Here is a 20,254-nt window from a genome sequence, read left to right as displayed (position 1 = left end):
TTTTTTTTTTTTTTTTTTTTTTTTNAGATTAATGGTAAGTGTATTTTTTATTTTTTTTTTAAATTTAAAAATATTATTGTTTTTGAAATAAAATACAAAATTCAAACGTATTTTTTTTATTAATTTAACTGATTATTATTATGAAAGATGTATTTTAATCCATCGTATTTATTTGACTAACAAAAAAAAAAAAAAAAAATTGTGAAGATAGGGACAAAACTTGCTCAAGTTTGTCTAATAAACGTGTTTTAAAATCGTAAAGTTGACGCTGATATGTAACGGACCAAAGTCATATTTGTTGGTGTTTGGGCTGTTACAAATTGTACAAGAGCCACGAGATTGGCCAAATTTGTCTCTCAAAAGTGTAGGCCAAAAATGGATCTAGACTCATAGACTCAAACCTAATAAGCTTAAAACACTATATGAGCATGGGTTGTACTGATCTAATTTTTAGTAGCCAAGTCACGACCCAACTATGGATTGGATCAAAATTTGGATCGAATTGAGTAAGTCAACACATATTTTGGTAGCCTGGGTCAACCTTGGATGATCTTTGATGAATAATTGAGTTGGAATAAATTGAATCAATCAAAATTTAAATTAACCCATGAACTGAATCAGAATTAAACTAGAGATGGGTTAAAAATATAATAATAATAAAATTTGAGAAACCAATTACATCACCTAACAATGAATTTCATTAATTCTATGTCGGCGTAAGACTAAAGTTCAATTTACAAAGTTTTTTTTTTTTTTAAAGAAAATTTAATTTTTAATTAATTTCAGAAATTCTAAAGTAACTATCATTAAGGAAAAGAAAAAAGAAAAAAAAAAAAAAGAAATATTAAAGTAACAGATCCCATCAGATTCTGATGGGATTCGAATCCTACCTTCGGCATTATTGAAATAATTTTATTTTATTATTTTATTATTTTTATTTTATTATTTTTTAATTTTGGAAAAAGTGCGCGCGGCGTCCTTTGTTTCCCAGCATACCACATTTCGATTGTTTTCTTCAGTTTTCTCGTCGGAGAGGCCTCTCTCGGCTACCGTCCATGGCGTCGAAACGGATCCTGAAGGAGCTCAATGATCTCCAGAAAGATCCTTCTACTTCCTGCAGTGGTGGTTTAGTATTCTTTCTACTCTTGTTCCTTTTTACTATCTCTATATTTTTGTTTTTTCACTTTCTAAGATTGGTCTAGTGATTACGTTTTTCATCGGTTATTGGAGACTCCGAGCAACTTCGTTGTTGTTCTTTTATTTGGAAATTAAGTGGATCGAAATGTTTGTTTGTGGATTGCGTTAAATAGTAACAACTCTGAAATTCAATTATCATGTTATATTAGCTACGTATGCGGAGGTCTACGAAAGTCGATTTTGGAGTACTTAGCACTGACTTGTATTCTCAATTTAGGGAATGATGAAAGTTTTCCACATCCGCTAATTTAGGGAATGATCATGGATTTATAATCAAGGAATACTATCTCCATTGATATTAAGTTTTTTGGGGAACGCTTAAAGCAAAACCATGAGAGTTTATGCTCAAAGTGGACAATATCATACAATGGTGGAGAGTCGTGTTCATCTAACATGGTATCAGAGCTATGCCTTAAACTTAGCCATGTCAATAGAATCCTTAAATGTCGAACAAAAGTATTGTGAGCCTTGAAGGCATAGTAAAAAATGACTAATACTCCAAAAGAAAAAGGAGTCGAGCCTCAATTAAGGGGAGGCGTACTTTGTTTAAGGGGAGGTGTTGGATGAAAGTCTCCCACATCGGGTAATTTAGGGAATGATCATGAGTTTATAATCAAGGAATACTATCTCCATTGGTACGAGGTCTTTTGGGGAAGCCCAAAGCAAAGCCATGAGAGCTTATTTATGCTCAAAGTGGACAATATCATAACATTGTGGAGAGTCGTGTTCATCTAACACAATTATCATGTTATAATTAGCTGAGTATGCGGAGGTCCACGAAAATCGATTTTGGAGTTCTTAGCATTGACTTGCATTCTCAATTTTGTGGTTTACGCGTAGGATATGGTTTAATTTGGCTCTTCTCTAAACAATTCATCGTATTCCGAAATGGAATTCGGTAATATGGAAACTGAATCGTATATTAGAGTTTGATTTATTTGTATATGTTAAGCTTATTGAAGCAAGGTTCTATTGAGTCGAAGACTATAGATCCCAGTACATTTATTGGCTTATGGATCTTTTTGACTTTAGTTCTCTATACTATAAAGAATTGATTCTATGAATTTTCACGTTTTAAATCATAGTTGTTTTTTAATTGAGCTAGACTCAGAACAGTATAACCGCTTAAGATTTGAGTAGTCAACACTTTCAATTCAGTTGGACTTCGTAAATTTCTATAGCCCGTTACCATATGTGGTTCTTGTTTTATTAATTATTCTAGTGTCTGTAATATGTGTGTTGTCACTGTTTTTATTACTTATTTGATTAATAACTCAGTAAGTCAGTGCTAGAAGTTATTTTCACACTTCCTGAGCTAAACAGTTCAGTTATGACCACCTAAAGGCCATAAAGTGTTTGACTGGGAAAATAGTATAACATTTGGTATCCGAAAATTATATTTTTTGGTAGATGTTTTGACCACCTAAAGGCCACATTTTACGCATCCAAAAAAGCTCATGTTTTAATACTTAAGGTATAAACCACATATCACATTGGACGTTATTGATAATTTTCTGCACATTTTTCATGTAAATTGATTTAGATGTTATTGTTGTGAATTAGGCTTACTGCCTATTTTATCATAGTAGCACTATCTTTAACTAAATGTGAAAACTAGATTTGGGGAAAATAAGTGTAATGACTTGATTAAGGTGAAAATTTAACTTAATCATAGATATGTCTTCTTAGGTTCTTGGACACCCATTGGTGGATGGAGCTCCCTTGTTCTTGATTTTGGAATGCTATAGTGTAAATCTTGGGAGTTTATCTCTTAATTTCAGGAATTTTATGATATTTCAATTTCCAGGTAGCTTTCTACTGGGCAGCAAATATTTTATTCTCGTGTGGGGAGGTCATCCATTTAAAAAGAACGACCGACTATCAAGGTCACTTCAGGGGTAGATGGGGTTTTTAATGCAATGTTGAGATCGTATTTCTTATGTTGTTTCTTCTAGGAATGGTTTTGATTGGGTCGTGCTAATTGGAGAATGTTTTTGCATCCGTCATTGGCTATCGTGGGGGATGGAGTCTTTTCTTTCTCTTCTCTTCTGTTTTCCTTCTTCCTTGATAAAATTTTTAGTTTTGTGAGATTGTATGATTATTGCTATGTATCATTTATTATGTCACGGGAGTCTGTATAATTTTAATTTTCTCTCTTCTCTTCTGTTTTCCTTCATTGGCTATCGTGGGGGATGGAGTCTTTTTATGTTGCTTCAGTTTATCATTTGTCTAGGTTGCTTTCAGGACAAAGGTTTTTCACCCAAACATTAACATTAACGGTAGTATTTGCTTGGACGTCTTGAAAGAGCAATGGAGTCCAGCTTTGACTATACCAAGGGTTTTGACTTCTCAATGACAATTTTAACATTCAACTCCTAGATGTTTGAATTTTATTATCTTGTGCCTTTTTTACACGATGGCTTTGGATCAAATTCTTTGAATTGCCTGTTGATCAACATTTACAATTTTATTGCTTAACTAGGGAATCAAGGCACTAAGATGATATGCATATATTAAAGAGAAAAAGAAAAAAAAAACCATTATGTTGATATAATTTCGTTCATGGTACTCAGGCATATTGATGTAGTAATGTGATGGCAATTGTACTTTAGTGCTCAACACTCTGAACAGTTGTCACATTTCATGTCATCTTTATTTTATTACAATATTTCTCTAATTATAGTAATAGTCATCAATCCAAATTATAGTGAAGCCATCAGGACAAAAAAGTTTAAATCCAAGAACATGTTATGTGAAAACACTGCTAAGCAAACAACTTAGACCAACCACTGAGAAAGTATGATTGCAACCATATATGGAGCATATAAAATGCACATATGTTGCTCTTGGGTGACAGCATGATATCCTGGTTAGATTTCATTTTTATGAAATTTATACTGTAAACTTGTAAGGGTTACTTATCATTTGTGTAGTGCAATGGGTATCAAGTGGTCGCTGGCCAATGTTGACACAGGGAGACCATGGTATGTTTTCTGAGAAAGTCTATTGCCCTCCGCCAAAAATCCTGTTCATTTTCTTATGATATATATGGTGTAATGCATCTTATTCTAGAATATTGAATCGTTGTCTGCTCTTCAGCATCTTTGGCTAACATTATTGAGAATACATAGTGATTGTCAATCATTTTCTGCATATCCATTTCACTTTTTTCCTAGCTTCGATTAATTATACAGTTTTTAAATGGTTGGGAAGGGTTTCTGTTTCATATTCTGGTGTTACTTTCTATTTGCTCCCTTTCGACAGATGCCAACCCAGATGATCTACTAGTGCCAGAAATTTCTCATCTCTACAAGACCGATAGGGCCAAGTATGAGACAACTACAAGGAGCTGGACTAAAAAAATATGCGATGGGCTCGTTTGTATTATGGGAAGGGTATGAGGGATGTCACTATTGGTTCTCATGTATAAATGAAAATTTTCTGTACTATATACTATTATGAGTGATTGAAATAATTCTATGTCGTTCAATTTAAAATCAACATGATGCTTTAAGTTCATGTTCGACTAATATATATCAATTATATGGATTTGATTTCGTACAGCTCCATGACCTGTGAATCTTAATCCTAGATTTCAAGCCAGTGAAGAAACTATCTCGCATCATGGCTTCTTATGGATGATGGAGGATAAAGGCGGAAAATGGGCCAGAGCGCCAAGCTGCTCCAATTGCATTTCCACCCCCACTTGAATTCTGAGGGTATGTGATCTTTTCCATCGCCTAAAGTTTGTCCATTCATTGTGTCAACTGCCTTTCATTTCTTGATTGGATCTGGACATTTTTCTTTAGAAATTGAGAAACTATTTGTACTATTTTTGCTGCAAACGAAGAGGATAATACTAGTGGGGTGGGCTGGAGGGCAGGGATCTACATAACCGAGACCTAAGTCAACAATAAAACACTAGGAAAGCTTCATAACTCTTTCCCACTGAAAAGCAGACAGTACTTGGATCTAGATTTTTATGGTAATGAAAACTCATATGTTCTTGGATATAGGACTTCTTTTTTTGCACAGAACTTCGATCTAGATTTAAGTTGAGCTTAATATAGCTCCAGATAATAGTAGTTTTAACCACAACTCGGTTGACTAATAAAAAATCGAAGGGAGTTTCTATTGTTCCAAAATTCTTGTGATGTTTATTCTCGGCCATTTCTCTTAGAAATCATGACTCTCTACAATGGTATGATATTGTCCACTTTGAGCATAAGCTCTCGTGGCTTTGCTTTGGGCTTCCCCAAAAGGCCTCAAACCAATGGATATAGTATTCCTCACTTATAAACCCATGATCTTCCACTAAATTAACCAATGTGGTACTCACTGCCAATAATCCTCAACAATCCTCTCTTTGAACAAAGTACACTATAAGCCTCCCTCGAGGCTTATGGAGCTCTCGAATAGCCTCCCCTTAATCGAGGCTCGACTCCTTTCTCTGGAGCCCTCGAACAAAGTACACCATTTGTTTGACACTTTAGTCACTTTTGACTACACCTTCGAGGCTCACAATTCTTTGTTCGATATTTGAGGATTCTATTGACATGGCTAAGGTTAAGGCATGACTCTGATACCATGTTAGACGAACACGACTCTCCACAATGGTATGATATTGTCCACTTTGAGCATAAGCTCTCATGGCTTTGCTTTGGGCTTCCCCCAAAAGGCTTCATACCAATGGAGATAGTATTCCTCACTTATAAACTCATGATCTTTCACTAAATTAACCGACGTGGGATTTACTCCCAATAATCCTCAATCTTCAACAGTTTTAACCACAACTCGGTTGACTAATAAAGAAGCGAAGGGAGTTTCTATTGTTCCAAAATTCTTGTGATTCTTATCCTCAGCCAATTCAAATGGAAATCAAAACTGAAAGAAAACGTCTCGACATTGTGTTGTGGTAGTGGACAAATTTGGATGAAATGTCTGCTTCTTCCACCTACCATTCCCAAGTCAATTTATTATTATCTCTCTCTCTCTCTCTCTCTCTCTATATATATATATATATATATATCAATAGAAATAGATTAAGGGCTGCAATTTTGTTGACAAAGAAAGTGGGACAATTCCTACATCCCACTCCCAATAAGAATGAAATTATTAAATGTTGTGTTGTTCTTTGGTATGCTCAAGTTGGTTTTGCCATCTCTTCCAACTTATCTTCGAACGTAGGTGGACATGAACTTCACCTCAGATTTCCCTTTCGGACAATAATTGTCCGAAACTATTCATCTACTTAAAAACTTCAATTCTAAGGCACATAATATCCATCACCCTGCCAATTCTGCCAACAACAGGGTTACTACGTGCTCTGTTTGTTTGGTTTAAGTTCCCAATAATTAAATTTTGGACCATTACCCAACAGAGGGGCGAGGACGTTGGATATTCCCTCCAAACTAGCATAGGTCGATTAGTAGACTACTAATCAATCAAAAAGTTTTATAGATGGGTTATTATAAATTTAATTATATCAACATTTTAATCGTTAAAAGTGTGTTATCCATCTAGAGAGTATAAGGTCAAATTCTCCAACCCAAAATACTAGAACAAAGTATAATTTGTCCTAACTTCGAGATAAAAGAAGTCAAGAGCCTAATCATTTGATTTTCTCTTCTTCTTTTTTATTTTTATAGAAGGCCTAAAAAATTGTGCCAAAATGAAATTCAACCGGGAAACCTTATGTCAATGTCTAATAGTAACAAATTTGCATAAGTATGGTAGAAAGAACGCTCTTGTTTCTCATTCTTGTTGGTCTCTCTCGTTCTTGTCCGTCCCCCTCACCGTCTTTGGACCCAAGTGATATTAACAAAAAGGTTCTACTCTTCAATTTTAGAGATCGAGTCATAGACGGAAAAAAAAATTAAATTAGTTGTGGGCAGGGGGTTCTGAATCCGATCAGGTGTTTGGATCTTGTCTACAGCTTCATTAAATCCAAAGATAATGGAAAATCACGTGAAGAAAATGAATATTTGTGGTAACATCTAATGAGAATGACAGTTCCTTTAATGTCTTGGCCTCACATTCTTCACCCAAACCAAATAATGTCTACTAAAACATATCCAAACCACACCTTTCTGATCAAATACGCGGCGACTCCTAATCTTTCAAATTTATACTTAATTAATTATCCTTATTACTTTTTCAAAATTCCTCGCAGAAAGAAAAGGGACAGACCGCTCCTATAAAACCGGCCCTCTTGCTTTCCTCTACTCTGCTCAGCCACTGAACCTTCTCTTCTGTTCTCTTCTTTTCAAAAGCTTAGAGACCCATCAAATTCGAGTCTCCATTAATGGGTCGAGTTTGTTCCGGCGGAATTAGGTTCAGAGAAATCCGAACCACCACCCACAAACCGGCGACGGAGACCAAATTGGTTCGAATTTCGTTCACCGACGGCGACGCCACCGATTCCTCGAGTGGGGAAGACGAAGAGCCAATCTCCATCCGCCACGTCAAACGCCACGTGACTGAGATCAGGCTTCTCACTCGTAGTTCCAAAAAATCGCCGCCGAAATCGGGAGCTGAACCTAGAAAGTTCCGGGGAGTTAGGCGACGGCCGTGGGGGAAATGGGCTGCCGAGATCAGAGACCCTTTCCGGCGGACTAGAGTTTGGCTTGGAACCTACGACACGCCGGAGGAAGCTGCCGTCGTGTACGACCAAGCCGCCGTCCGCCTTAAAGGCCCCAATGCTCTAACAAATTTCGCCGAAGCTCCCATTTCCGAAAGTACTGTTGCCACACTTCTCACTCCGCCACCGCCAGCGGCGGCGGCGTCCGATAGCGAAGAATCTCGGAGTCTGTGCTCTCCGACTTCCGTTTTGAGATTAGAAGAACAAATTTGGAGACCCATTGAGCATGTAAGCGAAGAATCAGCATTAGAAATGGAATTAAATTGGTTATATGATCGGAATTCCAACAGTTTGTTGTTCAATTCAAGAACCCCACAGCCCATAAATTCCGACGAAATGGGAGACTTCGGCGACATTCCGATGGATTTCGAATCATGCAAATGGGACGTAGAGAATTATTTTCAAGATCCAACCTTTAGTATTTCACTCACTCACTGACAGACTGACAAATTCGCTATCTTTTTTATTTTATTTTATTTATTTTGTTATTATTAAATTTTAAATTTTCGTTGCCTTTAAATTTGTATTCTAACATATGTTTTATTTATATGCTTTTTATTTTTTGGAGTGAATTGTATTGTATGGAAATAGAATAGTGAAGATTAAACTTTATGTAATCAACTTTTTCTAAATAACTTCATAACTCTATAACAAATTAATTAGTGTATTTGAATTTTGAAACATAAAATAAAGAAATTACGTTAAATAACTAATTTAGTGTTAACTTCAATTTGATTATTATAATTTGGTTAAACCCTATAAATCATTTATATACACGTCATTACTATATTTTCTATTTAAATATCTAGGTTAATTTATCGTATTAATAGATGAGTTTAGACCGTTACAAATAGTATTAGAGTTAGACATTGGGTGATGTGCCAACGAAGAGGCTAAATTTCGAAGGGGGTAGATTGGGGAGTCCCACATTGATTGGATAAGGGAACGAGTGCCAGCAAAGATGTTTGGGCTGCGAAGGGGATGGATTGTGAAATCCCACCCTAGTTGGAGAGAGGAATGAAACATTCTTTATAAATGTGTGAAAACCTCCTCCTAATAGACTCGTTTTAAAACCGTGAGGTTGGTAGTGATACGTAACGGGCCAAAATAGACAATATCTATTTGTGGTGGATTTGGGCCGTTACAGAAATAGAAAATAGTTTAATAATGATTTGAACGGATGAGAATCGTCAAATTAGAAATTAAGATGAAATCGATAGATTTAAAACTAATTTTAACGAAGAAATTGAGACTCACCAAATTTGAGTTACGGAATCAAGCACGAAATCGTTACCCGATGCAAGTTGTAGGCAAGTTTTCGACCCTCTAAATTTCGATCGATCGGGAGCTATAGAAGAGAGCACACGAGAATGATTGAAGAGGCAATGCACATCATGATAGTTAGGTTTTGAAATAAATGTTATATTGTTGGAAAATAATTTAGCCCTCTAACAGCAGACAGCTTGTACGAGGTTTCTTGTGGTCCCACATTTTATTTCCTTTTTTTTTTTTTTTCAATTTCCCATTTTTTTTTTTTAAATATTTGTACCAATTTTGAAGTCCAATTACTCACTACTATTCATTTGGTTGGTTATTTTATAAATGGTTGAATGTTGATTCTTTTCGTCTCGTTATTATACGTCAGCTAGATATGCTCGTATACTCCTACCCAAGAAAGGTCCAAATCTCCAATGTTAGTGCTCGAAGGAATAATTTGGAACGTCGACTAGAAAATGTGCTTGTGTACTGGTTCTTAGAGATAAAGTATCGATGAATTTCTTATATGCTTGACACAATAAATACTCCCGTTGAATAAAACTCACGGTCTTGAATAACACCTACCTAGAGATCCTGCTTTCGAGTATTCGGCTAAGTTTATTGAGAAACGATTGATGTTTCAAACGTTTAGCCTTTTGTGACGAGCGTGGACTTAAAAAAAGAAGTTAAGATCTAATGAGCTGGTTTGACCTTTGATCGAAGTACACCGAAACTTAGTTGAGCTCCCTTTCGCTTGTAGTAGTCAACTTGATAACGATTCCTTAAAACTTGGTAGGTTTTATTGGATTCCTCCGAGTTCAAAGAAAAGAAAAAACAACAAATAGAATAGGAATCTAATTCCTTTCATCTTTGCAATTCTATGTAGTTTAGGTTTTTTCAAACTCAGTTTTTTTTGCAATCCTTATGTAGTTTAGGTTACATGTTTAAAATCATTCAAACTTAATATAATCGATCTTGTTTGTTGAGTGATTCAAATTTCAATCAAATATTCTTATTGTGTAATATTTTCATGTCTCGTCTTTGCTATACTAAAAATAAAGGAATTTACCCTAAAAATAAAGGAATTTACCATTCCGACGGTTCTCTTACAAGATTAGTCGAAATGCATGCAAGCTAGTTTAGATTACTCACGAAACTAGTCAAAATTAGTCAGAGATGTCCTCGGACCGGGATATATATATATATATATATATATATAATAAGTCTCCCATCATTTTCTCATTTTGAGTTTAGTTACGTCCTTCACAATAATTTAAGAATATTTTATAAAAGGTTAATAATTATTATGTTTGTTTAAAGATTATTCTTTTTTATTTATTCATATTAGAGAATGAAAACAAAAGATAAGATAATAGTTTATTTTTAATTAATTTGGGAGGGTACCATAATATCTAACGTTAATACACCTACTTTAATTATATGCTATTTATAAAGTACAAAAGGTGTTTGTGTAACGGTCATATTTAATTGATTTTTTTTTAATAGTCAAATCAGTTTATTTATTTATTTATTTATTAAATGGCCAATTACTAAATTTAGAGGGCATTGTACAAAACTACCCCTAATGTCAAATATTAAAGATAATATCAAATAATAAAACGGAATTTCTCAAGAATTAAACTAATAAATAAATAAATCTCAAGAATTAAAAAAAAAAACATCTTAATGACAACTTTAAAGAAAAAAAAAGAGAACAAAAATTGGGACAAATCATGAAGCATGAGAGGCTAATAAGAATCTATTGAAAATAGGTTTATTTCTATAAATTTTTTTCTTTAGATAGTTTTGGCTCGTTCTTTTCACACTTGCTTCCATCTTTGCTGTCATCTTAATGTAGAACAATCGTCTTGTCATAAGAAAACATTTGAATGCATCAAAATTAAACTCATCAACGATTAAATGAACCATAATTAAGGCAACTTGATTCATCCAACCATTTGTAGAACCGAACCACAAATGTGAAGCATAAAATTGAAACTAATTCAACAAGTTTATAAACAATTCAATAAACTAGAAATTATAGGTAGTTTTTATACCTTTGACATGAAAAGATAATAACTAAGTAAACTAAATTAACGAACTCAAAAAGATTTAATTTTTGAATTAAAAATAGAGACTAAATTTATGTGTATATGTTATCAAAATTCATAATTAAACATTTATGTAGTTAAACATAAAAGATTAAGATATAATAAAATAATAGATAAATATGTTTTAACTTTTTATTCGAGCAAATATTACTAATATTGTAAATGAAAATTGGTTGGAGCTCCACAATTTCACACAAAATAGTTTATATCACTGTAGAAGAGAGCCCAATTCGCGTGCCTCTTCGATTTCATTCTGATCTAAATCCCTCAATTTTCTTTCTCGTTCATCGAAATTCGTCTACCCATCTTTTCCATAAATCTGGGGCCTCCCAGAAAGATGAAGATAGGTTGGGGTTGAAGCCGAATTTACGTCCATTTTGAGCCTAAGCTCTCGTGATTTTGTTTTTGGTTTTCTCAAAATGTCTCGTACTAACAGAGATGTATTCCTTGCTTATAAATCTACGACCATCCACTTAATTAGCCAATGTGAGGTTTCCTACCAACAATCCTCCCCTCAAAACAAAGTATACCATAGAGCCTTCTCCAAGGCCTATGTAGTTCTCGAACAACAATAGTCACTTTTGACTACACTTTTAAGGCTACCAACTTCTTTGTTCGACACTTGATGATTCAATTAATATATTTAAGTTAAAAGCATGACTCTGGTACCATATTAAAAACTACGACCTCCATAATAATATGATATTGTTCACTTTGAGCATAAGCTCTCGTGACTTTGTTTTTTTTGTTGCCCAAAAAGCCATCCCCTTAATTAGCCAATGTGAGACTCCCTCCCAATAATCCTCAACTGCTTCACCGGTCGACATTTTGTCTGCCATCCTCGTTAATCCATCCCTTCGACATTTTGTCTTTGTGGAGGGTTTGCTTTCCCTTAACTATCAAGTTTGAAACTCAGCCTACCATATATAATTAAAACCCTCACATCATGTGGTTGAGATCTGAGATGATGGCTAAGAATGTTTCTATGGCCTGACATCTCGACCCTAGTTCGTTCGCTTAATTCTTAGTTTAAAAGAATCTAGAACAAATTTTCTTCCCTCATCAAAATAAAACGTTTTATTTGGTTGTCAGCTGGTGTTTCTTCTGCAGAGAACAAATGGCTAGGAATGTTCCTTTTGCAGAGAGATCTTGAAAGGGCATTTGGGATGAATACGAGAACAACTCTGGCAGAAATTTGGAGGTAAGTAGTAGCAATCTTAGTACCAGGGTTTCCATTACCATTACTAGTTATTCTTGGAGTTGAATATGAGTTTCATTATGCTTAGACACGATGTGTTTGAGTTTTTTATCAAAATTTCCACACTGAAACTGTTTACTTTAAGACAGGGATGGAGGATTGAAAGGGATGTTTACAGGAATTGATCCCTCCATCGGGATAGTCTTATCTTTCTACGAAGTTGTCAGACACCCACACAGAAGACTCCATGACTAATCCCTTTGTAAGCTCAACTAATCTCCTTTCCACAGCCACAGGTTCTCTTGGCCGGAGATATTTGGATGCCTAGAGGACAACTTCTATGGAAGAGACCTCTAATCTCTGATCTATTTTCTTTGTTCTTCACAGAAGTAAATCAATCCGGTTAGATGAACACGACTCTACGCAATGATATGATATTGTCCCCAAAAGACCTCTTACCAATGGAGAGAGTATTCTTTGATTATAAACGATATGATATTGTCCCCAAAAGGCCTCTTACCAATGGAGGGAGTATTTTTTGATTATAAACGATATGATATTGTCCCCAAAAGGCCTCTTACCAATGGAGGGAGTATTTTTTGATTATAAACTCATGATCATTTCCTAAATTAGGAGATGCGGGACGACTCAGACTCCTTTTCTTTTGGAGTCTTAGTCATTTTTTACTATGCCTTCGAGGGACCTCGACTCCTTTTTTCTTTTGGAGCCATTTGTTTGACATTAGAGGATTCTATTGACATGACTAAGTTTAGGGCATGACTCTGATACCATGTTAGATGAATACGACTCTCCACAATGGTATGATATTGTCCCCAAAAGACCTCGTACCATTGGAGAGAGTATTCCTTGATTATAAACCCATGATCATTCCCTAATTTAGGGAACATGGGATTTCATCCAACAAATTCAATCTCAATCTTTCCTTACATGGTTCAAGATACTCCTAAATATGAAAATTGAAAAGTGGAGGCAATATATCCTATGCTATCCAAGATCCCTAACATTAGAAGAAAATAATGGTGGCTTCGAACTCTCTAATCTTACCTCTAACATCAATCAAACAAGTTGCAGACATGAAAAGCTTTGAAAAATGGATCCAATGAATAAATTATGATAACAAAATTGAAAGTAATGGATTAAACAATCAATAAATAAAAGAATGGATCAAAATCTGGCAAACTCAACATGAAAATTCCTCTTCAACCCTACATTTATCACAACGAGAGCAAGAAAGTTGACCTTACTTCATGGTTTATCCACTAACCGCATCTTCAAAAATCCGAAAAACAGCGCCAACATTGCTACAATCCTAGAACTCAATTCAGAAAAAATTGGTAGGAAGATGCATCGAGAGGATGGATGAGATATGTGAGAACCAACGCCATCAGCATCAACACGTACGCAATCCCCTGGTCTATGGAGGTCCCTGATTTTACACAAAATTGTCAACAAATCACTTCCAAATCAAAAATTTGAAAGACCTACATTAATCATCATCATCAAACAACAAAAAGGAAAATGCAGACACAAAAACTGATGTAGTTTAGAAATCAGATGCGTAGATTACCGTCGCTAGCGGGAGCGGGAGCGGGAGCAGAAGCCGAAGAGTGCGCGTGAACGAGTGGCGATAGAATGAAGAAGATGAGAGCGAAGCATGTGAAGAAGCCAGAGAATGCCGTAGGAGTAGAATCGGAAGACGACGCCATTGTTGCTGTCCCTCTCCAAAGAAACAAATCTGTGGAAGAAATGAAGAAGAAGAGAGAGAAAGAGAGAGATCGGAGGCTAATGTGGGGATTTGGTTTTATAGAAACAGAGCACAGAGAAGAAACCGGCCATGGCTACTCTGCGTGGGCTCCACATTTTTTATTTTATTTTTAAAATTTTTAACTATAATTTATTTTTTGTTTAAAAAAAAAAAAATTACAATTTAAAATAAAGAGTAAATTCTAATTACATTACTAATACTTATTACCATTTAAATTAGGTTGAGGCTGCACTATAATTTGTTATTGTTAGACCTTAAAATTTAAAAATTATTTAAAAAAATTAACTAATTGATTAGGTTCAACATTAAATTTTATAAAAAATATTAAATAATTTGTTTTGGTTAATATTTATTTAAGAAATTTTCCATTTAAACCCACTTGAAGTGTTTTTAAATTGTTATATTAAAAAAAATTATTGAAATTTTGAGAGTTAAAAATGTTTTTTCTACCCATTTAAATTTCTTAGTGTATATTATATATATAATTAAAATAAGTTAATAAATAAATAAATAAATAAATAAAAAGGCGCGCTCAAAAGAGAGAGAGAGAAAGAAAACAGTTAAAAAAAAATACACTAATTATAAGAGGCGCTGCACTCGAAGCTATGGCCATCGAAATTCGCGGCAAAAAAACTCCACCGTTCTTCAACCTCTTGCCAATTCTGGACAACATTCTTCTCTTTTCCCTCTTAATTCTCTCTGTTCTTCATTTTTCTCCGTTCCAATTCCATTTTCATTCTCAATAACTCATTTCTGTTTCTTTCGATCTCAAGAACTCACCCCCCGTCCCCCACTTTCCAATGGATTCCCTCAAATCTCGCCGGGTTTCCACTTTCTGGTGGAAAAATCTTTCCCCTCCCTCACTCAACTTCCACCCGCACTTTTGATTCTCCTCGATTTCCTTTCACCCGAATCCTGGTTTTCAATCGGTTTCTTTTTCAACGGATTTCTAGGTTTGGTTTTGATCGACCCGATTGATTTCCCCTAAAACAACAATAATATTAACCTATGTTGCTGTTGGGTTCTTCAATGGAGCAATTCCGGCAGCTCGGAGAGGCCTTGGGAAGTGTCAAGGCCATCATGCTATTCAAAGATAGCATTCAAATAAATCAGCGGCAGTGCTGTTTTTTGCTCGATGTTTTGAATTTTGCGTACGATTCAATAGCGGAGGAGATGAACCAGAATCTTCGATTCGAAGAACGGCATACTAGATGGAAGGTTTTGGACCAGCCATTACGAGACCTAAACAGAGTATTCAAAGAATCCGAAGGGTTCATTAGACAGTGTTTGGAAGCGAAAGATTGGTGGGTAAAAGCCCTAATACAATATCAAAACAACGATTGCATCGAATTTCATGTTCATAATTTGTTATACAGCGTGACTGTTGTCGTTGAAGCCATTGAAACAGCCGGTGAGAATTCCGGTTTCGATCACGATGATATGATGAAGAAGCGGCTAATCAACTCCTTCAAATACAGGAAAGAACACAAGGATTCGAAGATTTTCAGATGGAAATTTGGGAAACAGTATTTGATTACTCAGGAATTCTGCAATCGGATCGATGCCGTTTGGAATGAAGATCGATGGTTTCTACTCAATAGGATCCGGGAGAAGAAACTCACAGCTTCATCCAGGTATGAACAACGATTAACTGATCATCTTCTTAAAAACTTAGATGGATCTAAGTGTTTGATAGGAAAATTGCTGCCAAGCTCTATGTTAGTAGGATCAAGGGATTACCAGGTTAGGAGAAGATTAGGGGGTGGTAGTCAATACAAAGAGATTCTATGGTTAGGGGAAAGCTTCGCTATGAGGCACTTTTTTGGGGAAATTGAAGCCTTAATTCCTGAGATATCTATACTGTTATCACTTTCTCATCCAAACATCACGAGATTTCTTTGTGGGTTTACTGATGAGGAAAAGAAGGAGTGTTTCTTGATAATGGAGCTTATGAGTAGAGATTTATCAAGCTATGTAAAGGAGATTTGTGGGTATCGTAAGAGAATTCCATTTCCTCTCCCTGTAGCTCTGGATTTGATGCTTCAAATCGCAAGAGGAATGGAATATCTCCACTCAAACAAGATCTTCCATGGGGATTTGAATCCTTACAACATTCTGGTTAAGCCAAGAGCTTGTTCTACAGATGGGTATGTGCATGCTCAGGTGTCTGGGTTTGGGCTACCTGTTGTGAAGTTCAAGAACTCTTCGAATCAGAATGAATCCCTACCGTTCATATGGTATGCTCCAGAAGTTTTGGAAGAACAGGATCAATCAGGAAGTACACCGAGTTGTAAAAATAGTGAGAAATCTGATGTTTACAGCTTTGGGATGGTTTGTTTTGAGCTTCTGACAGGGAAAGTCCCTTTTGAGGATAGCCATCTTCAAGGGGATAAAATGAGTCGAAACATTAGAGCAGGGGAGAGGCCACTTTTTCCACACAGTATGCCAAAATATGTGACAAACTTAACGAAGAGATGCTGGCATACGGACCCGAATCAAAGGCCGGGGTTCTCGTCGATATGTAGGATTCTTCGGTATGTAAAGCGATTTGTTGCGATGCATCCTGATTATAGTAGTCAGACCGATCCTGCTACGCCGGCGGTGGATTACTGTGACATTGAGTCATGTTTGTTGAGGAAGTTGTCATGTTGGGGATCATCAGCAATAGTAGATATCCCATTTCAGATGTTTGTTTTCAGAATCGTTGAAAAAGAGAAAACTGGTGGCAGCAGCGTTGTTAAAGATACCTCAGAATCAGGAAGTGATGGCGCCTCAGCTTGTGGGGATGAAACGACATCCTCTACGGATGAGCCTTTCCCAACGCTGGTTGAAAAAAGATTGCCAGTTTCACGTGAAAGCACCAACAGGAGGCTTTCATTGTCAAAGAACAGTTCTGATGTTAAGTACAACAAGCTACCAGGTTCATCTCCTTATTTCTCATGCTTGCTTCAATTATTACTTGAATTGTGAACTGCACAGACCAAACAATGAAACAAAACATCCCTTTGTTGTTAGTCTATTGAGAATTGAGAGATCCCACGTCGGTTGGGGAGGAGAACGAAACATTCTTTATAAGGGTGTGGAAACCTCTCCCTGACAAACGTGTTTTAAAAACTTTGAGAGAAGCCTAGAAGAGAGAGCCCAAGAAAAGGACAATATTTGTTAGCGGTGAGCTTAGACTGTTACAAAGGGTATCAAAGCCTGAAATCGGGTGATGTACCAGCGAGGAGTCTGAGCCTCGAAGGGGGTGGATTGTGAGATCCCACATCGGTTGGGGAGGAGTACAAAACATTCTTTATAAGGTGGATTGTGAGATCCCACATCAGTCGGAGAGGAGAACAAAACATTATTTGTGTGGAAACCTCTCCTACTAGCGGTGGGTTTGGGGCCTAAAGAGGACAATATCTGCTAGCGGTGGGTTTGGGCTATTACAAATGTTATCAGAGTCAGACACCGGACGATGTGCCAGCGAGGAGGCTGAGCCTCGAAGGGGGGTGGATTGTGAGATCCCACTTCGGTTGGGGAGGAGAACGAAGGGTGTGGAAACTTCTCCCTAGCAGACGTGTTTTAAAAACTTTGAGGGGAAGCCTGGAAGGATTGAGGGGAAGCCTGGAAGGAAAAGCCTAAGGAGGACAATATCGGCTAGCATTTGACTTGGGTTGTTACAAATGGTATCGGAGTCAAACACCGGATGATGCCTTTTATAAGGGTGTGGAAACCTCTCCCTGGTATCTTCCTAGCAGACGCGTTTTAAAAACCTTATGGGGAAGCCCTTGGTTGGGGATGAGAATGAAGCATTCGTTGTACGGGTGTGAAAACCTCTCCCTAATAGACACTTTTTAAAAACCTTGAAAAAAGCCTAGAAGGAAAAACCCAAAAAAGACAATATCTACCGGCGGTGGGTTTGAGCCCTTACATATTATCTCATTCTTCTATGATCTTCATGAATGAATGAACAAACTGAAACTGATACTAACAGATGGTTGTTGGCTCCATCCCATAGGTACACCGCAAGGACGATTTTCAAGGCCACCACAAATCAGTCCTCGAGGGCGTAGCATGAGAATGAATTCTGAAAGCCAGCTTATAGCAATGACTCCAAAGGTTAGAAGATTATCTGGCCACGCCTCAGATTCTGAGCTACCCTAAAAGCCAAGGAACGAGTATCGACGTAGATGGTTACACTCTCATGATTTACGCATCGACATGCTCATGAACGTTCCCGGAAAAATGGGCGTCACAGACAAGTTCTTCTTCTTCTTCTTCTTCTTCTTCTTCCCTAGAAGGGTGGGTGGAAAAGGCCATGGCACTGTGTTTGGAGCTGTGTTTTGAAGATGAGAATGATCCAACATATTTTGTAAATAATAGGAATTATGGGTCTTAGAGAGCAATCAGAGGAAGTGGGGAATAATGGATCAAACAATATATCTCTTTCAGAGTTTTGGTGTTCATCTTAAATTCTAAGTGCAGCTCATGAACATGTAAATGAAAGCAACAACCCAAACACTGCACGTTGCGAGGAGGTTCCCTACCTGCCCTGCTGCACACCCCATCGGAAGAGGACGAAGGGGGAGAGGTCAAGAGTTCATGTAAATGGAAACAATGCTTCAAATTTTTTACTAAAACCAGATTTCATATCAGATGTATTGCTTTGATGCTGGTTATAACATTGGGAATGAGAATTTAATTTCGTGTCCGCACTCTTTTCGGAATTGTAAAGAGATTGTGCAGCACTTATTCTCAAGTGAGCCGACTGAACTTGAGTCGTCGTTGACACACACAACTTATGCTTAAGCCTATGATTCATATCTTGTGATTATACGGTACTTACTCTTGAGCAAGTGAACCAACTAAAATTTGGGTCGCTATTGACTGACACAAACAACCTATGCTTAAGCTTATGATTCATATCCCATGATTATACAGTACTTACTCTCGAGTAAGTGAACCAACTAAAACTTGGGTCGCTATTGGCATAGACAACCTACGTTCAATACTGACATAACCTGAGTTTTGTAAAAAATTAAAACATAGCCAAAACTAAGGTAACAACAATGACTGAATTTAACTAAAACATACTCGACAAAACTTGTAAAAAAGTAACAACAATGACTGAATTTAACTAAAACATACTCATTTTCTTTCGTTGTCGATCTCTAAAACTATTGCTTTTAGTTTTGCTTTTAGTTAAGGTATAAGGGTCATAGCAAGCGATTTTATTCCAAACTAATGATAAGAATATTTTTTAATAAATTTTTAAAATTTAAGGGTACGATTGAATCTATTGAAAGTTTAAGCGTATATTTAAATAAAGTATTGTGAGATCCAACGTCGGTTGAAAAGTGTAACGAAACACTACTTATAAGGGAATGGAAAACTCTCCCTAATGTATGCATTTTAAAACCGTGAGACAGACGAGGATACGTAACGGGCCAAAGTGGGCAATATCTACTAGCGGTGGGCTTGGACTATTACAAATGATATTAGAGCTAGACATTAGCAGTGTGCCAGCGAGGACGCTGGCTCCTAAGGCGATGAATTGTGAGATCTCATATTGGTTGGAGAGGAGAACGAAACACTCTTAATAAGGGTGTGAAAACTTGTCACTAGTAGACACATTTTAAAACCATGAGATTGACAATGATACGTAATGTACCAAAACGGACGAGCAACGAGCTTGAGTTGTTACTAAGTATAATGTTTATACTTACACTTACTTAAAATAAAGTAGTACAGGAACATTTTCTGTAACTTATCCTAATTTTTATAAATAAAATTGTTAGCTTTTTTTTTTTTTTAATTTTTTTTAATTTTTATATAAATTGAAAGGATATAATGGTGAAATTGTTCTCTCTTGTTATTTTTAAATATAAAAAAAATAATTTAGTTAAATTACAAACTTAATTTTTAATTCAAAGGTTAATATTTATTAATTCTTACAATTTTTTTTAAAAAAATTAGAATCTTTCGATATAAAATTTAAACTTATATCTAAAGAATCAATTAAACTTAAAATAAAGTTACTTAAATACAAAATTACAATTTTAAGGAATTAAAATCAAAAA

General features: G+C 36.0%; 3 protein-coding genes across 8 annotated transcripts; 2 read left to right on the top strand and 1 right to left on the bottom strand.

Moving 5' to 3' along the window:
- Positions 1 to 955: 955 nt before the first annotated feature.
- LOC111799655 (ubiquitin-conjugating enzyme E2-17 kDa-like) lies at positions 956 to 8,433 on the top strand. 6 transcript variants are annotated; one of them, XM_023683084.1, is made up of 5 exons: positions 956 to 1,125; positions 4,131 to 4,181; positions 4,462 to 4,592; positions 4,790 to 4,916; positions 7,470 to 8,433. In XM_023683084.1, exon 5 carries the CDS (start codon positions 7,502 to 7,504, stop codon positions 8,273 to 8,275), a length of 774 nt encoding a protein of 257 aa, XP_023538852.1. In that variant the 5' UTR covers positions 956 to 1,125; positions 4,131 to 4,181; positions 4,462 to 4,592; positions 4,790 to 4,916; positions 7,470 to 7,501; the 3' UTR covers positions 8,276 to 8,433. The 6 variants fall into 6 exon arrangements, with proteins under 6 accessions (XP_023538852.1, XP_023538853.1, XP_023538854.1 ...); XM_023683085.1 differs by lacking the exon at positions 4,131 to 4,181; XM_023683086.1 differs by lacking the exon at positions 7,470 to 8,433 and having other exon boundaries at positions 4,762 to 4,916.
- Positions 8,434 to 13,553: 5,120 nt separating this feature from the next.
- Positions 13,554 to 14,180, bottom strand: LOC111799654 (arabinogalactan peptide 20-like). The gene is made up of 2 exons (XM_023683080.1): positions 13,992 to 14,180; positions 13,554 to 13,850 (listed from the first exon to the last, which is right to left on the bottom strand). The coding sequence occupies exons 1-2, from the start codon at positions 14,128 to 14,130 to the stop codon at positions 13,741 to 13,743; spliced, it is 249 nt and encodes an 82-aa protein (XP_023538848.1). The 5' UTR covers positions 14,131 to 14,180; the 3' UTR covers positions 13,554 to 13,740.
- A 614-nt stretch (positions 14,181 to 14,794) lies between these two features.
- LOC111799653 (mitogen-activated protein kinase kinase kinase 7-like) lies at positions 14,795 to 18,885 on the top strand. Its single transcript, XM_023683079.1, has 2 exons — positions 14,795 to 17,109; positions 18,193 to 18,885. Exons 1-2 carry the CDS (start codon positions 15,198 to 15,200, stop codon positions 18,336 to 18,338), a joined length of 2,058 nt encoding a protein of 685 aa, XP_023538847.1. The 5' UTR covers positions 14,795 to 15,197; the 3' UTR covers positions 18,339 to 18,885.
- Positions 18,886 to 20,254: the final 1,369 nt, after the last annotated feature.

Source organism: Cucurbita pepo, chromosome LG08 (genome assembly GCF_002806865.2).
Source record: "Cucurbita pepo subsp. pepo cultivar mu-cu-16 chromosome LG08, ASM280686v2, whole genome shotgun sequence".
Lineage (NCBI taxonomy): Eukaryota > Viridiplantae > Streptophyta > Magnoliopsida > Cucurbitales > Cucurbitaceae > Cucurbita > Cucurbita pepo.
Note: the sequence above shows the minus strand (reverse complement) of the source record. Positions and strands in the feature narration are given on the sequence as shown.